Consider the following 15,617-nt stretch of genomic DNA (forward strand, 5'->3'; position numbering starts at 1 on the left):
ACACAGCAATATGTCTGGAAGAGGAACTGGTTCCTAAGACAGGCCTGCAAAGTGATTAGAGCAGCAGAGCTCTGATTCTGAAACTTCCAGGGCTACCCATAACAGGCATACATATAAAGGAAGAGAGCTCTGGTGGGATGAGTAAGTTTTTTTGGACTGCCTATTGCAGCAGTGAGAAGCCAATGAGAGACATATGGGATGGGACATGGAGACAGAAGAGATGCTTGAGGCAGGGTATTGATTTAAACATCAGAGAACCTCTAACTTGAGGTTTTCCCAACACATCTGACTAGAAGCCAGCTGGGTAAAACACCATCTTTACATGAACCCCAGAGAGCTCAACAAGGAGCTAAGGAGCACTCGGAGAGCCTCCAGTTCAGAGAGCCCGGTGAAGTCAAATTTCTGAGCCTGGGGCCAGGCTGCAGTGGAATGTCCCTGCTGCAACAAAAGTTTGTCTACACCTTGGAAGAAGACACAGTCTCCACAGCTGTTCAGTTTACTTTGGCCAATGGCCACAAAAACTCCACACCAGAACTAAACCACATGAGGTTCTTAAATGTTTTATGCTGTTGTTGTTTCAAACTTCAAAAAAACCCAAGTCAAACTCATACAAAAAAAGTCTGGAGATATGGAAAATCTGCTCCCCAGGTACAGAGAGGTGTGTGAATCCAGGAAAATTTTCTCAGCTTCTTCCTCTGATGGTATAAACAGTTATTCTCACTCACTTAACTAGAATTAAATTCACAGAGGCACTTAGTGTAAAGAACAGTAGCTCCTGCGGCTGGAAGCCACATGCTTTCTCATACATCACACATTCCTTTTGTTTTGTCTTGCCTTTTAGCATGAAGCTGACACCACTACAAATATTGACACTGACAACGCCATCAGTACTCCCTTAAAATGAGTTTTTTCAAAACTATGGAGTTGTTTTTATTAAAATGACAGAATGGAGAAACTAATTGTGGTGGAAAAGGAGTGCTGCTGCTTCAGAGACTAGAAGTACCTTTGCTTTGCCAAGTTATTAAAATACTTTTCCAAGTGCTGAATATAAAGTCTGATCTGTATTCCATACACAACACCAATTACTTGTGAAGCATGCTCAACTGGTTTTGTACTCCTTTTACTCTTCATTAAAAAGTTCCAAAACTAGTCACACTCCTGGAAATAAGATCTTGTGATTTCATCTTTTTCTATTCAGTAAAAGTTTGGCTTTTTTTGTTCTAATGGAGATTAACTTTGTATTACTTCATCGTATATGATAGCAGCCTTTCCCTGGAAACTGCTATTTTATTAAATGCCAGAGATGCAAAGGAGCTCATTGTTTCTGGTACATCTCCTAACAGTAGATGCTAATGACTTCAGACTTTTTTTTTTTTTTTTTAAAGTTGTGTTCCTTTTCAGTTGTGCTTTTTTTAATTTCTGGGAGTTTGAGTTTACAAGGTTAATAAGTGTTCTTCTAGCTTCATTTTGAAATAAAGTGTTTGGCTTCTACAAAGAGAAGGCTGTACTCTTCTCTAGCCACTTTTCCCCCCTCTTTTATAGCTATGCTCAAGAGTGAGGCAAAACACCTGCTACTACTTTTCTTGCAAAGCAATTGAAGATATGTGGCCATATCCTTCCCAAACACTGGGTGAAATGTATACATGCTGACAAAAGAGTCCATGAACATGCTTCAGAATTATCCTCATTACTTCAAATTATAAAGTACTGCCTCCTCCATGAATTAGTGGAGTTACTCAGATTCACTCTCTCTAGTCTACTTGACCAGGCTTTTGTCTTGGCAGTAAGAAAATATTTCTTTCAACTAACACCATGACTACAAAATGAAGTAAATGTTTAGAGAAAAAAGCACTAAAGAACACTGGAGAATTTTTTATAATTACCAATAATAATTAAAACACAAATGGTGTGTTTGATGTTATGCTATATCTAAATATACAGCACTTATTCCCTGACATAAAGCGTTACAGTGTTCCTGCTAGCACAGTATTTCATTTCATGAGAGATCACATTACTAAATATATGGCAGGTTATATGCCAGCTTCAGTAATAAAGCTGTAATGCTCATTTTCCTCTGGTATAAGCAGGGAGATGCAACAGTCAGACACAAGTTTCAGTGTACTTCATTCACCAAAGGACAAATGTTTTCACTATAGTTCACTAAGTGAACTATGAGAAGAATTCGCCTGTGAAAACCAACCACATATGGGTTTCGGGGCCTATAATTTGGGAGAGAGAATATTGCTTACTTCTTGGGTTCTTGAGGTCCACTACCCATTGGTTCTAAGACTGAGCTATCATCTGCTCAGTACATCTCCTCAGCATGCATCCAGCTGAAATACTACCATAATGATTTTTCCCCTTCTGAACTTTTCCAACAAGCCTTATTGTCTTGAACAATCCTCTCAACCATAAGAATAGCTATTCTTGATCTAGTTAGGGGAGAGTTCATTTTCTATCAGCATCACTGACTTCACAAAGCCACATACCTTCTTGGTATCACTGGGCACAAGTGTCCTGTTTTAAATTCAGTGCAGGAGAGCAGCATCACTTGCAAACATGTGTATACCATTAGCAACAGGATATAGTCTCATGACATAGCAACATAAAAACCATAGTTACCCTAAATCCCAGGCTCCTGGTTAATGTTTCTATAAAGATCTAATTACTGCTGTTTACTCTATTTCTGCCATTTCAAAATGCCTGAAGTTCTGTAATAGAACTACTGGATTTCAATACAACTTATCACCGCAGTTACTATTCTGTTACCTAATCTGTGTATTTTAAATAAAAGTTTGTACAAGCAAGGTTCTGCTGTCTTCCACACAGCAATGGGAACATTCAGGTAGCTCAGGCTTGTTGATAATGCACTTAAGCTTCAAATTAGATAATCCCAAATATTCATGTGTGTCTTACCCACAGAAACCCAAGTGGCAGATTTTAGAGTTAGTAGTGACTGACTGACTACTTTCTCACCCTCCTAACAACAGCAAATCCATGGGAATGAATTATTATAACTTGTCTCACCTTCGCACGTTCTGCCATCTGCAGACACAGAGAAGCCCCGCTCACATATGCACTGGTAGGAACCATCCGTGTTTAGACACTCTCCGTGTGGTGAACAGAGGTCAGATCTCTCACATTCATTGATATCTGAAAGCACAGAGACATTTAGCAATTTGCAAATCATCACAACCTTAATATTAAGCCTAAGTTCAATTAATCTTAAAAGCAGATTCTATTTCTACTGGCTATGTAAATAGCTGTGTGAATGGCTCATCTTCCAGAGTAACCAAATCTCCTGGGATCCTTCTTAAACTCTGTCTAGATGTCAATACGTTCTGCTGCATCATACTCTTGCTTCACCACTCTGTGATGAGGATGAGCAGAGAGTGATGTGTGGGAAATCAGCCTAAGCACCACCTTAACCCACATTTCTTCTGTGTAACAGGTGTTCTCAGCCCCATCTCACTGCTTTTTCATGGCTGCACACTGGTCAACTTGGGCATCTGACTCCACATGTTACTAGCAGGTTTGGAGCTGCATCTTTCCCAGAAGGCTGATTTTACATAATTTAAAGCCAAATGCTCTTTTATGCTGATGGGGAGTGGGAATGATCCCAAAAGATTGCTATATAAGAGCTTATAACAGTCTCTTTTGTTTGGTTCTATTTTTAGCTTAGAAAGCATTTTTCAAACTTGTGAATCTGAAAAACAAGTATTTCCTTTTGATTGATGTCTCATGTTAGCAACCAAATCTGCCCTAAGAACTTAAGGACTTTATTATTTCATTAAGGTACTACTACTTTCGTATAAATTATCATTATGTTGTAATTGTACTTTTGTACTTTTTGCTGTACAAAAACCCCTTAAGAAGCATTCAGTACCATGCTGAAACCGAACACAAATTTACAAACAAAACTGACCCATGAGGCTTATTCATCCCTTATTCAAACACTAGAAGTTCTCATTCTTAACTGAACCTTTTTCTGCTTACAGCCATCTGCAATGTATTAAAGTAGCCAGCAATTCTGATATACTAGAGAAATTACAATTTCTCTAGTATCAATATCACCGTCTCAAGACCATGATATCCACTACAGAATTTTCTCTAGCTACAAACTGATTCTAGCCTGTGTGTAGACCTTCCAATCTGTGTCCTGAAATCATGGCCAGAAGAGGAAATAAAAGAGGCAGGCAGCTCGGGGAAGCTGTATCTGCATGAGGTACCTAAGGAAAAGTAAGTGCACTGTGCTGAACACAACACCTACATGTATAAAGCTTTCTCCTAATTCATAGCAAATGCAAACCATCAACTACTTCTGAAGCCCTCTGAAAGTTGGGAATGGTGGGAGATCAGCAATGACAAGGACAGGACTGTACCTTCTCATACTGTACTCAAGATTTAGCTGTCTTAAAACTGCCAAAAAATACTGGAAACTGAACCAGCTGATTACACAAGGTAGAACGATGTCTTAAAAGGCAGGAAAACAAAATTACCAGCGTTAGGGAAATTGAGTATAATACCTCTGAAAGAGCAAACTGCAGTTTCTCATGTTTTGGAGTCTTTTCAACTTTCTCCTTACCAAAATGCATATCCCCAACTTCTAGTCTAGTCCAGACTCAATTTGCAGACACTGCGCTCTGTGATAAATTTGCCAGTTTAATTCAATAGCTCTCTGTTTGCACTGTCTGTCCCCTGGCTGGCTCATAAGTGCTTTCAGTTTTGTTATATTTATTCATTTAAAATATGAGGCATATATCTTCTTCTTTAGATGGCAAAGTGAAGAGATTAGAGGGGTATCAAAGCTGCCATTGATTTCAGCTTGTGGTCAATTCTCTTTTATCTGCTAAAGCAAGGTCTAATACAGCACTTCTGTATGCTGTATGCAGCATTTTCTGAATTAGAAAGCAGTCTCGTAGAATACTCAGAACATTTACAGGGAATTTAGTGTTTGTTGCAGAAGATCTTCAATGTGGATGAGCTGGAATCCAGTTTCTCAGCTCAAGTCTAAACTGTGCATAAGTGAGCAGCCAAACAAAGTCCAGTATTCTGGTCCTTCAGCCATTTAGAACATGAACATGTTATCACTTTCCAGCTCTACTACCATGGTTTCTGTCTCACAAAAATGGTGGGCAGAAGTGATGAGGCATGCCTGGGTGTTGCGCCAACATGAAGATGGGATTGCTCAGAACTAAAACCTGGGAAGTGTTTTCCTGGGTTTGGCAATGCTGACTCAGTCTCAGATAACGCATTCTCTTCATCCCCACCCATCCTCCACAAAGTACTGCAAGTGTTTTATAGAGGCAATATCTAATGTGACTTAATGCTAACAATGCAGCTCTTCTTGTTACAGCTCTGATTCACAACACACAGAATGTTCTGTCAAAATAAACATTTCCAGGATTTGGGAAAAAAGCAGCTCTGCATCTCTGTTAGTTCTAACACAGATTCTCTTCCAAGTTAGGAAGGCTGAGACTTCAGCCTCTTGAAATAATTTCTCCGCGTATATTTACAGAGAGGAGAGAATGAATGAGAATAGAAAATAAGAAGAGTAAGAAAGTATTACAAATGATAAATTAATTTCTCTTCCTTAGCATGGTCTGTGACTATCACAAGTTACACTTACAAACCTGCACATTTACAATAATGATCCAGGGTTTTTTTACACCTATTTCATACCTTGACATCCCCTATTTGCTATCTGCTGGAAACCATCCGGACAAGTGCATTTGTAGGACCCTTCAGTATTTATGCAGCTTCCTCTTAAGCAAACATTGCTGTCTTGAAGGCATTCATCAACATCTGAAATAAAAAGGCAACTGAATTATTAGATGATGTCAAAACTGATTAAACTTTTAATAGTTCTAACATAACTTGAAGCAACTGTGTGCATACATGGAATGAAGTTTACTCCGCTTTAGGATTCTTTGTTATTTTCCTTTCATCATGCCATCAAACTTCTCACATTTCTAGAGGGCTTTGAAATTTGAGTTTGTATGTGATTTATTCCTAGCAAATATGACTCATCTGCCATCTGCATCTCTCACAAAAGCACATCTTAACAGTAATGCAGTTAAAAAGAACTCCAAGCAGCTGCACACTTAGAAGACAGACACAAAAACTACCTACTAATGCAAACTTAAAATAGTCTTCTTTGGACATGTTTAAACCTCCACACAGGAGGTGTGGAAGTGACCTGACTCAGGCATCCCCCTGAGAGTGGGCAAGCCCAAGCAGAGCTGGTGTGTCACAGCAGACAGGATGTGCTTGGGGAGACTGCTCACACCACAGCCATGTGGGACAGGGCCCACACTGTGGGCACTGCTGTGCTAATGGGGGCTTTTCATGCAGCTCCCAAGATACAACACACCAATTTCACAGGCTTTTAGCAGCTGCAGCTGGGTCATGCAGCTGAATGGCTGCTTTTGCACAGTGCTGCACCCCAGCCATAAATCCAGCTCCAGAGTCCAGGCACACAGGATCTTGTTTCCCAGCTCCCAGATCCATGTTCAGGATCAAGCCTCAGCCCTGTACACTCTGCCCTAGTGTCTCAATATCCTTGGGATAAAGGGCTGACACACAGCAGGGAAAGTTTCAGGATACAAACTAGACACAAGATAATCAAATATTCAAGAACAGGACACTGCCACTGTCTCCACCTAAAGTCTTTTCTTCCCATTGTCTTTCAAAAGCTTAAACCTAGCCCAGCAGAGGAAACAGAGTACAGCTACTATGGGTACAGGATTAAGTCAGCAAGTGCTGACATTCCAGTGACATTATGCAGTTTTGGTTTCACTGCAGCTAAAGATCACAAGGTATTTGGTGCCTGTGCCTCTAAGTTTTAAAAGCAAACAGAAAGAGAGAGAGTTGAATTAAAAATACTGTCTCATAAGCAACTTCCCTCAGCCTCCACAGAGCCCTACTTAAGAATCTACCCAGTCCATTGCTTTGATAATGTAGTTAGCTTCCTTTGAAAAACAGTAATCAAAGACTTATCCCAGTACCTTTGATTATTCTGATTTCTTAAGTATGGATTTTAGCTGATTAGAATTGTAACTTTTTCCTGTGCTGCAAGAATGAATAGCAATTGTAATTAAAAAGAGGACATGACCTCATTTCTACATTTATCTTTGGAAGCCCACAATATATCATTCTCCTTGGAATTTAATCTATTTAATAAAAGTAAGAAATAGGGATAGCTTTCTTACACAAATGAATGTTATTGAAGATAAAATTGCACTTAATGTTGACAAAGTTGTGACCTTTAGATAACCACATGTTTTATAACCATTTTTAACTGCAAAATAAATTGTGGCTTATTTAAAAAGCAATTAATTTTGACTAGGAGCATGAGAAAAATTAATAACTCCCTTGTGCTAAGTTAATGCCAAGTCTCACAACAAGAAGTTGTCTTCTGCCAAATTCAGTAAAAATGCATTCTTTTCCATATAGGATGCAAACCTCCCTCTCTCTGATGCAACTCTACATAGATCCTATGAGTGCTGCATGAGAATCCCCAGAAAAATCAGAGGCAGTAACTCATGCTTGAGGCATTCAACGCTTTTTACCACCCTTTACACATGCATGCCTTGAACATTTTGGCTAGCAAAATCTCTGAAAGCTCTAGGAGAACAGCAGAGACTTATGCTTCAGGCATTCTTGCAGTAACACAGGTTGTTTAAAATGTACAGTCTGTACATAAGTCCTGCTGGAGCATATTCCCACTCCCTTTTGGTTAAGACAAGGCCTCACAGGTGCCCTCACACTTTGTGCTCCCTCTTACTCAGGGCAACAATGAGCAGACAGTCTCAATGTCACTTCATCTCAAGAACAAGTTGCTGAATGACAGACTAAGGCAGAAGATAAACACACATGTGGGTGTGTATCTTGAAGACATACTGCATGTATGCTTGTATACATCGATGTATACAAGTTATCTGCAAATAACTTTTATTCTTACACAAGTAAAACACTGCACAAGGGCTTCCAGACAAAAACTTCAGCCAGGGAGTTGCAAAAAGCACAGCTGAAAATGACCACAGCATGATTCTGCTGAATTCTGCAATATCCCTAGAAGTTTGCACAAGTTATAATGATCAAAGCAGTAAAACGCTTCTTGCATGCAAGATCTTTAAGAAAATGTCTGCACCAGAAGAAAACTTAATTAAACAAACACATTTCTTGCAAGTGTTTTGCTAATCACATTTGTTTTACAGCATCACGCATTTTTTGGGTATCCTCTGATGTGACAAATGTCCATATCTGGCTCTTTGAGAAACTGGACAGAATTTGAACCACTTGGTTCTTTCCAGATAATTGTGCTGTGCTATGCTCACAGTTTTTGTCATCTCTTATCTGCTTTTTCTGTGAAGTGTTATAAAACATCGAGGTAAATAGGCTAATCCAAAAATAATCAGAGGCCATTATGTGGAGAAACACTGGATGTCTTCTTAAGGTGATTTTCTCTTTAGTTTCCAAGGTGCAAAAAGCATTCTATAATATCCTGTACTTCAGAAAATTTTGAAGGGATATAATGAAAGGACAGAATAACTTCCACTTCAAGAGATTAATTATTTTTGCAGGACTTGCAATATTTACAGAAGTCTTCGGTGAACAAACCATGGCTACAGAAATTAACCATTCTGTCACTGGGTGGAGAAGCTGTAAATTTGGTTGCAGACTTTTAAATTAGACAAAGATCCTGCGGTAAGGGAATGGTTTTACTCTTTTTCCTTGTTTGATACAATCCCTCTTCTTTTGCCTTGAAAATGTCTGAAACTATTTTGTCTTGAAAACTGCCTTTGAGCAGGATCAAGAAAGAATTAAAGTATGGACCTATCGTGACAGGCCAGGTGTTGGAGAGCTGCAACAGCTACCATGACTTCTTGGGCTGTTTGAAATGCACCAAAGCAGTCTGAAGAGAAGTTTGAAATTTCATCTGAAGTCTACTCAGAGCAAGTTAGATGAGCAGCTGTCACAAACGATACTGTATTATATGTTCTGTCTTTGGGAGGCAGAAGGACCTGTGATCCATTGCACCACATTTTTCTTTGATTCTTGACAGAGTATCTCCACATCTGCTGCAATTCATGAAGATCTTGAAGCCAGATGAGAGCAAAATTACTTGATGCAAATTTCTAGTGCATTGCATCATCAGCCCACATTTCTTGAAGCTGATGCAAGAGATGCTGGTACTCAGCATGAGTGATGAGAAGACTGTGTTAAGTTCTTCCATGAACATATTCTCCAAATAGCTCAGGACCAAAGAGTATCAGTGTGCTGAGGAGATTTTATAAGACATTCTTATTCTTTGTTGATGAGAACTTTACACTGGATTGTCACTCATGGAATGTGGACAATCCAGTGTAATTAGTTATGATAAAGTTTGTCACAAGTTTGTCCTGAGAAAACAGCATTTGGTTAGCCCGGGGGGAACTCCTCTTCTGCCTGCATCACTTGAAGGGGAGGATTCCTGACCTATTGCTGTGAGGGAGAAGCTGAGGACTGCCTTCCAAGTGCTGTGTGGATGATAACCTAGCAGCAGAACACTATTTGGTAAAGCAGCTGTAAGAAGCTGCATCTTGCAAGGTATCAGCAGTTACAGAAAGTACACCAGAGACCAAAAAGCTTTTATGAGCTAATGCCCCAGGTACAGTAAGACCTTAACAAAGAGCTACTTCTCCTTGCTAGTGTGAGATAAGAAAGCTGAGATACAATCTTTCCTGGAGCTTGCTAGTAAGTAATCTTGCATTCTCAAGGTGACCATGAGTAGTGCACCAGATGTACCATATCAGATGGTAGCCAACAACAGAGAAGAGGGAGTAGTTTTGAAATGTTTCAGTAGAAAAAACCAGCAGTTTGCCAATTAGTGGACAATTAAATTGTCTTACTTGAGAGATAAGAGATTTTTTTTTTCTTTAACACAGCATTTCTTGCTACATATATTGTACATCTTTCACTTCTTACTTTTGTTTTTGCAAGCTCAGTATTGCTCAGATTGCATTTTGAGACAGTGCAAGCTGTGAGCTCCAGTAGATCCTGCTGGAACTTGTCATCTACTAAATACTTTTCTTTCATGTGCACTCTTGCCAGTGCACATGTGTGATTGTGGTGGCTGGCTGCAGGTTCCCAAAACCAGCTGGAGAAGAAGTTTTAACTAGCAGGGCCCCATGAGAATAGCATATACTGGCAGAAGCTTTTGTAATACGGAGCCTCTGTGTCAGAATTTAAACAACAAGGTTTGGAAAGGCTGACTTGTTCTCGGTAATAATATCAACTGGTCTTCCAGTCTTTCTCTTGGAAGCACATGTCTTAACTTTTTGTATGTGGAAAGGTGACAGGGACTATTTCTAAGAATCCATTAAATATGCGTCTGTGTTGGTGGGAACGAATGGTTGGCAGTGTAGAGAAAGAAAGAGATGCAACATATATTTCTACTCCACTCTTTTAAGAGTTCCCTCCTATAGCTGAAATACTCAAGATCTTATTGAATAAAATTAGTCATTAGCTGAAGTCTCTAAGCTTACCTTCACACTGATCTCCAGTAGATGACAATGAGTAGCCTTGGCTACAGATACATCTGAAAGATCCTTCTGTGTTCCTGCAGCGTCCGTTCGTACAGACTGATCGCTGCTGGCATTCGTTAATATCTGCAGAGACAGTGAAACTGTTACATGTCTGAAAATACCAACTACTCATCAAATGGTACAAAGAGTCTGAACAAAAAACAGCAAAGCACAGTATCAGTATCCAGTACTGCTTAACTTGTTTGTATTTATTAAATACAGACAATGTAATGCATAAAATTATATGAAACCGTAGACAGTGTGTTTTCCTTGAGATGACTGTGTTCAACAGTCTCTCCTGTAACATCAATTTATCCCTCTTGCACAGGGATAAATCAGGTACACACAGACTCACAAATACACACACATGCTGCCTGAGAGCTTCTTTTGTTTCTGTTATACTGGCAGAGGTAACAAGTCAGCCACTCCAGTGAATCAGCAAAACCCACAAAATACTTTCCAGCAGGATCACCACCTTTTAACAGGGTGTGGTTTTCAGATGCACACTGACAGGCTAATCTCCTATTAAGTTAAGGCTCCTTGAAATTCTTGCCGTCTAGCAGTATTAATCATCTAACTGTGGGGAATTGTCTCTTAGCTTCCACAACACTGCTAATCCCTCTGCACTTCAGTTCTCATAAACTGGGGTCAGCCTGAGCTAACAGATGGATTTGAACATCAAACTTATATTTTCCTATGGAAAACTCAAAGTATTGGAGGCGAGTGGCACTTTGAATTCAGAACATAGCAGATGCCTTGTTTGAGCTAGGAAGCCTATTTTCCCTCTGTTATTTGTAAAATATTCATTAAGAAGCAGTGTTTAAATTGACATGGTGAGTTCTTGGTCACTTCTAGCATTTTGGCACAGCTGAATGTCTTTCTGGAAATACACTTCAATTCAAACAGGAGAATGTTACTCAATGAGGTTTTTCAGGTCTGTGTTATGGCTGAACAGTCTGACCTCCTAAGTAACGGTTCCCTGCAACCACAGAAGTTTAGAATTTAAGGATCACTGAAATCTGTGAGGCTCCCTGAAGCAGCTGGGCATGTGTACTGGTCCTTACTTAGAAGGGTGCACTTTAAGAAGAACAGTCTGCACATGCCAGCTCAGCTTGGCAAGGGCTCTTTTCCATGAAAGGCTCAGAGGAAGCAGTCAAATTTTGTCTACATATTTTCCCCAAGATCAGTCTTCTGTGTGTCCTGAACAGTACATTTAACTCACTCAAGACACTTAACTTACACTGATGTTTTGTTTCAAACTTCCTGACAAATCTATATGAACGATCATTTAGTTTTACTGTATTATTTTTAGCACTCAGAAGTCTGAAAGTGTTTGGTGCTGTACAGAGACATTCAGGGAAGCCTGAGGGAAAGGAAAAAGAAGGAAATCCAACATCTGACAAGAAACATGTAGCTTTCTGTGTACTTCCACAGCCTGGAGACACTGTCCCAGATTTTCACCATTAGGGAAAAGTTTCAAGTACCCTCTAGTAAAGGAGAGGAATATTCATATCTCCTGTACATGCTCTAGTCCCTCAGACTACTTCACTCTAACTTCAGACCTAATTTTGTTCCACTGGAGCAGTCCTGATGGGAATTTTAGATTTGTAAGAAATGTGGAAACTGATATTTTGGAGGCATAAAAGCTGTTCCTAGAAATACATCACCAAGCTCTCTCTCTCAGTGTACTACTGGAAATACAGAGACACCAGTGCAGGCAGAGTTAACTGCTCAGTGGTAACAGACACTGCTGGGCTCCAAAGGGGAGTAGCCTAGGTTTTTTGATTTCACTCATCCACATGGTAGTAAAAAAAAGATAGAAAGAAAAGCAAAAGCCACTGTTCTTAAACCTCTGAAATGCCAGATATGCCACGGATTTGGCAAAAATTCTGGTTTAGCAATATAAATATTACTACATCTTCTTGACTGGCTTTATAACACATGTCAAGATATACAATGTGATCATAGAAACCATAAAATGGAAATACACATACTTATATTTCTGTGTTTTTAGCATCAGTGTTATACATTTAAAAGCAAGATTTAAAAAAAAATAAAGAAAAATATTATCTAAGAGGTAAATGCAACCTTACAAATGTTAATAATATTCTTTCTTACCTTCACACTGATCCTTTGATGCAGAGAGTTTGAAACCCTGGGCACAAAAGCACCTGAATGATCCCTCTGTATTTTCACAACGTCCATTTGTACAGTGATTGCCATACTGACATTCATTTATATCTATGAAGAGAAAGGAAGTGCAAGAAAATAACTGGGGTACAATCACCTTTCAGTTGAGCTTGGGAATATATTCAAATTACATCATAAGCATGATTATTATTCCTGAGGAATTTATTTCAATGCGATTTTAGCACTTCATCCAGGTCCCTTTGTAAGGCTATTCTACATACTCATCAAGGAACTTAACTGGATTATGCAAAATCTCTCCTCCTAGTCACAAACCACCCTTTCTTTAGAAGGATTTGAAAGCAGCTTTTATTTCCTATAAGCTATCCCATAGACATCTTCTTTCATTCTTCTCTGAAAGGTATTAATTAGATGGGCCACTTTCTTTAGCCAACATGACAATTGCTGTGTGGCTACTTAACAGTAATTTTCAAGAATTCCTTCTGAATGAAATTTGTATATATCAACAAAGCAAAAAAGCAAACATAAAAATTAAATAAGAAACATATTTTGTTATAAATCCAGCCAGAATTAATTCTATATTCTAAAATAACAATTACTGGTTTTCTTCTAGAAGTGGTTTTCACAGAAAAAAAAAAATTAGTTTTCAAATTTTATTTCTTCCTTTCAGGGCAGCAGCAGTCAGCACGTGTCCTTGTTTTATGGAAAAATGCTGTATTTTTTTAGCTTCACTGATGCAGGAAAAGAACTACCCTTTGTTTGTTTTTATGTGCCAGAAATCATATTACTCCCAATTATCCTGTCTTTTGCCACCACAAAGCACACAAAATCCATCAGCATAAAGAAGTGCTAATTATTTGAGGCACTTGAGCAATTTAGACAGCTGTAGCACAGGGAGAGCTGGAAGATCTTTAAATCATCATCAGAACCCTTATTAGCTATTGTGAATATGTGCAGTAACTATTTTCCTCACATGTATTTAGAGGCATGGCTCTTTGCAACCACCTGCCTTTGACAAAGCCCATCTTTCCTCCAGACACAAACAAAATCACCATTATCACCCACACTCCCAGTGACCTGCAACTCTCAGTTCCTCACTCGAGCCTCTAGCTCTGTAAATAAGATGCCCTGCTGCAGCCTGGCCAAGCAGAAGGAGTGACATCCCCAGAGAGATGAGAGCACAGATCCACAGGTGCTGTGCTATGGCATTTAGTAGGTGCTACTCCTCATTGCTTTCTCCAAGGCTTATCTCCCACTCACTAGTGTTGCAAAATGTGCTTGCTCTACAAAACACAATCTTTGCTCTCAAGGTACATGATCAATGATCTAACTGAAGAATCTGCTCAAACACAGAGAATCCAATTCAAGCACACAAATTTCCAACTGAACAACAAAACAGATTCTTACAGATTCACTTTCAACTCCAAGCTGCTTGACAAAGAAACATGGAATCCTATTTTGGATTTTTGGATGGGATTCAAAGATAAAGAGACTTCCACATAAAGCCAACAGAAAAGCCAGGAACAGAACTTAAATTTTCTGAGATGAAATCCAGAGTTATAACTGATTCTGTTGGTGCTCCCTACAGTAGGGCTAGAGGTATTTGGATTAGCTCTGGTTACCTCTATATTAGTTTTGGTATCTTCTAACGGGATCCTTAAAACTGTACAATTTGAATACTGATAGTTAAACCATGCAGCTTCAAAATCCACTACAGTGCTGGGCACAAGGATGAAGTGATCTAGAAAGTTTCATCAACCTATTTTTTTAATTAGTTCATCAATACATGGAAGTGTGCTCTAGATACATCATGATATCTGACTTTGAATGTGAAAATGTGCAGAGAGAAAAATTGAATAAAAATGAATCAGTGGTTGAAAGTAAACTTAAAAACCAATTAATTATTTCAAATAGTCCCTGTACAACTCAAATGCACTGAAGGACCTGGGACAGTGACAATTTCAAGACCATAAGGTGTCAGACTGTGCAAGTGTCCTTCTCCATTTCCTCCAACACACATTGAACATTCCCACCTAAACTCCAGTTAAATGTAGCCTACCCCAGTTTGAAGTGAACTGATGGACTTGGCTTAATGAAACAGAAGTGGCTATGTTCCTGGCTTTAAATCCTGCAAGTTTACAATATAAATGGCAGCAAAGACCTATCTATAGAATTGTTACATAGATTTTCTATGGCATGAAGTGCAGGCAGAGGAATGAAGTGAGGTGAAAAAATACTGAAAACAGCACTGTGGAAAAACAGAAGAGCTGCAACTGATCTAAACTAATAGGAGAAACAAATGAATTTATGGAACAATGGATTAAAAACCCTTCACAGATAATGGGAAATATTTTCCTTTTGGGTGTATTTAAATGGTGCCATACTGCAGAACTACAGATTTAGGAAAAAAGAAAAATTTTCTGCCTTACATTTTCTAAAATATGTATGGCTCATTTCCAACATGATGTAAGCCTAGGATAAACAAAAAACAGACTGATCACATCACTAATGAAGTGACTAAGAATGTCTAGGATTAGAACATTTCATAAAACAAAGGAATAAAGGGAAGCTACATGCAGTAATACAAGGAAAAAAAATATCACTTTAAACTAAGACATATTCCTTACATGACTTAGCTCTGAGCAAAGAACTGACTTCTCTCATTTCCTTCCTACTAACCTGGTTAACAAGAAAGAAACAACTGAAAGTTCTGTCAGGGAATTTTCAACCAGGCTATTTTCATAAATAGGTACAGAAATAAAGATTAATATTGGGAAAGAAGGCAAAATTAGATATGTAAGAAATGTGGAAACATTTCTTACAGGCCAACATTTCTGAAAAAAAAAAAAAAAGGGGGGGGGGGTGGGGAGTTAAGTAAGAGCACTCGAACAGAGTACATAT

At 38.8% G+C, this 15,617-nt stretch overlaps 1 protein-coding gene across 7 annotated transcripts in view; it reads right to left on the reverse strand.

The window, feature by feature from the left end:
• LTBP1 (latent transforming growth factor beta binding protein 1) overlaps positions 1-15,617 on the reverse strand; it is a 188,574-nt gene that overhangs the window by 38,803 nt on the left and 134,154 nt on the right. For all 7 annotated transcript variants that reach the window (XM_030236100.2, XM_030236099.2, XM_030236097.2 and 4 more), the window contains 4 exons: positions 12,687-12,809; positions 10,530-10,652; positions 5,683-5,805; positions 3,028-3,153 (listed from right to left, as the gene is read on the reverse strand). In XM_030236100.2, the coding sequence (XP_030091960.1) occupies positions 3,028-3,153; positions 5,683-5,805; positions 10,530-10,652; positions 12,687-12,809 (495 nt within the window). The remainder of the gene's footprint in view (positions 1-3,027; positions 3,154-5,682; positions 5,806-10,529; positions 10,653-12,686; positions 12,810-15,617) is intronic.

The sequence above is a fragment of the Serinus canaria genome, chromosome 3 (assembly GCF_022539315.1).
Source record: "Serinus canaria isolate serCan28SL12 chromosome 3, serCan2020, whole genome shotgun sequence".
In the NCBI taxonomy this organism is placed as follows: Eukaryota; Metazoa; Chordata; class Aves; order Passeriformes; family Fringillidae; genus Serinus; species Serinus canaria.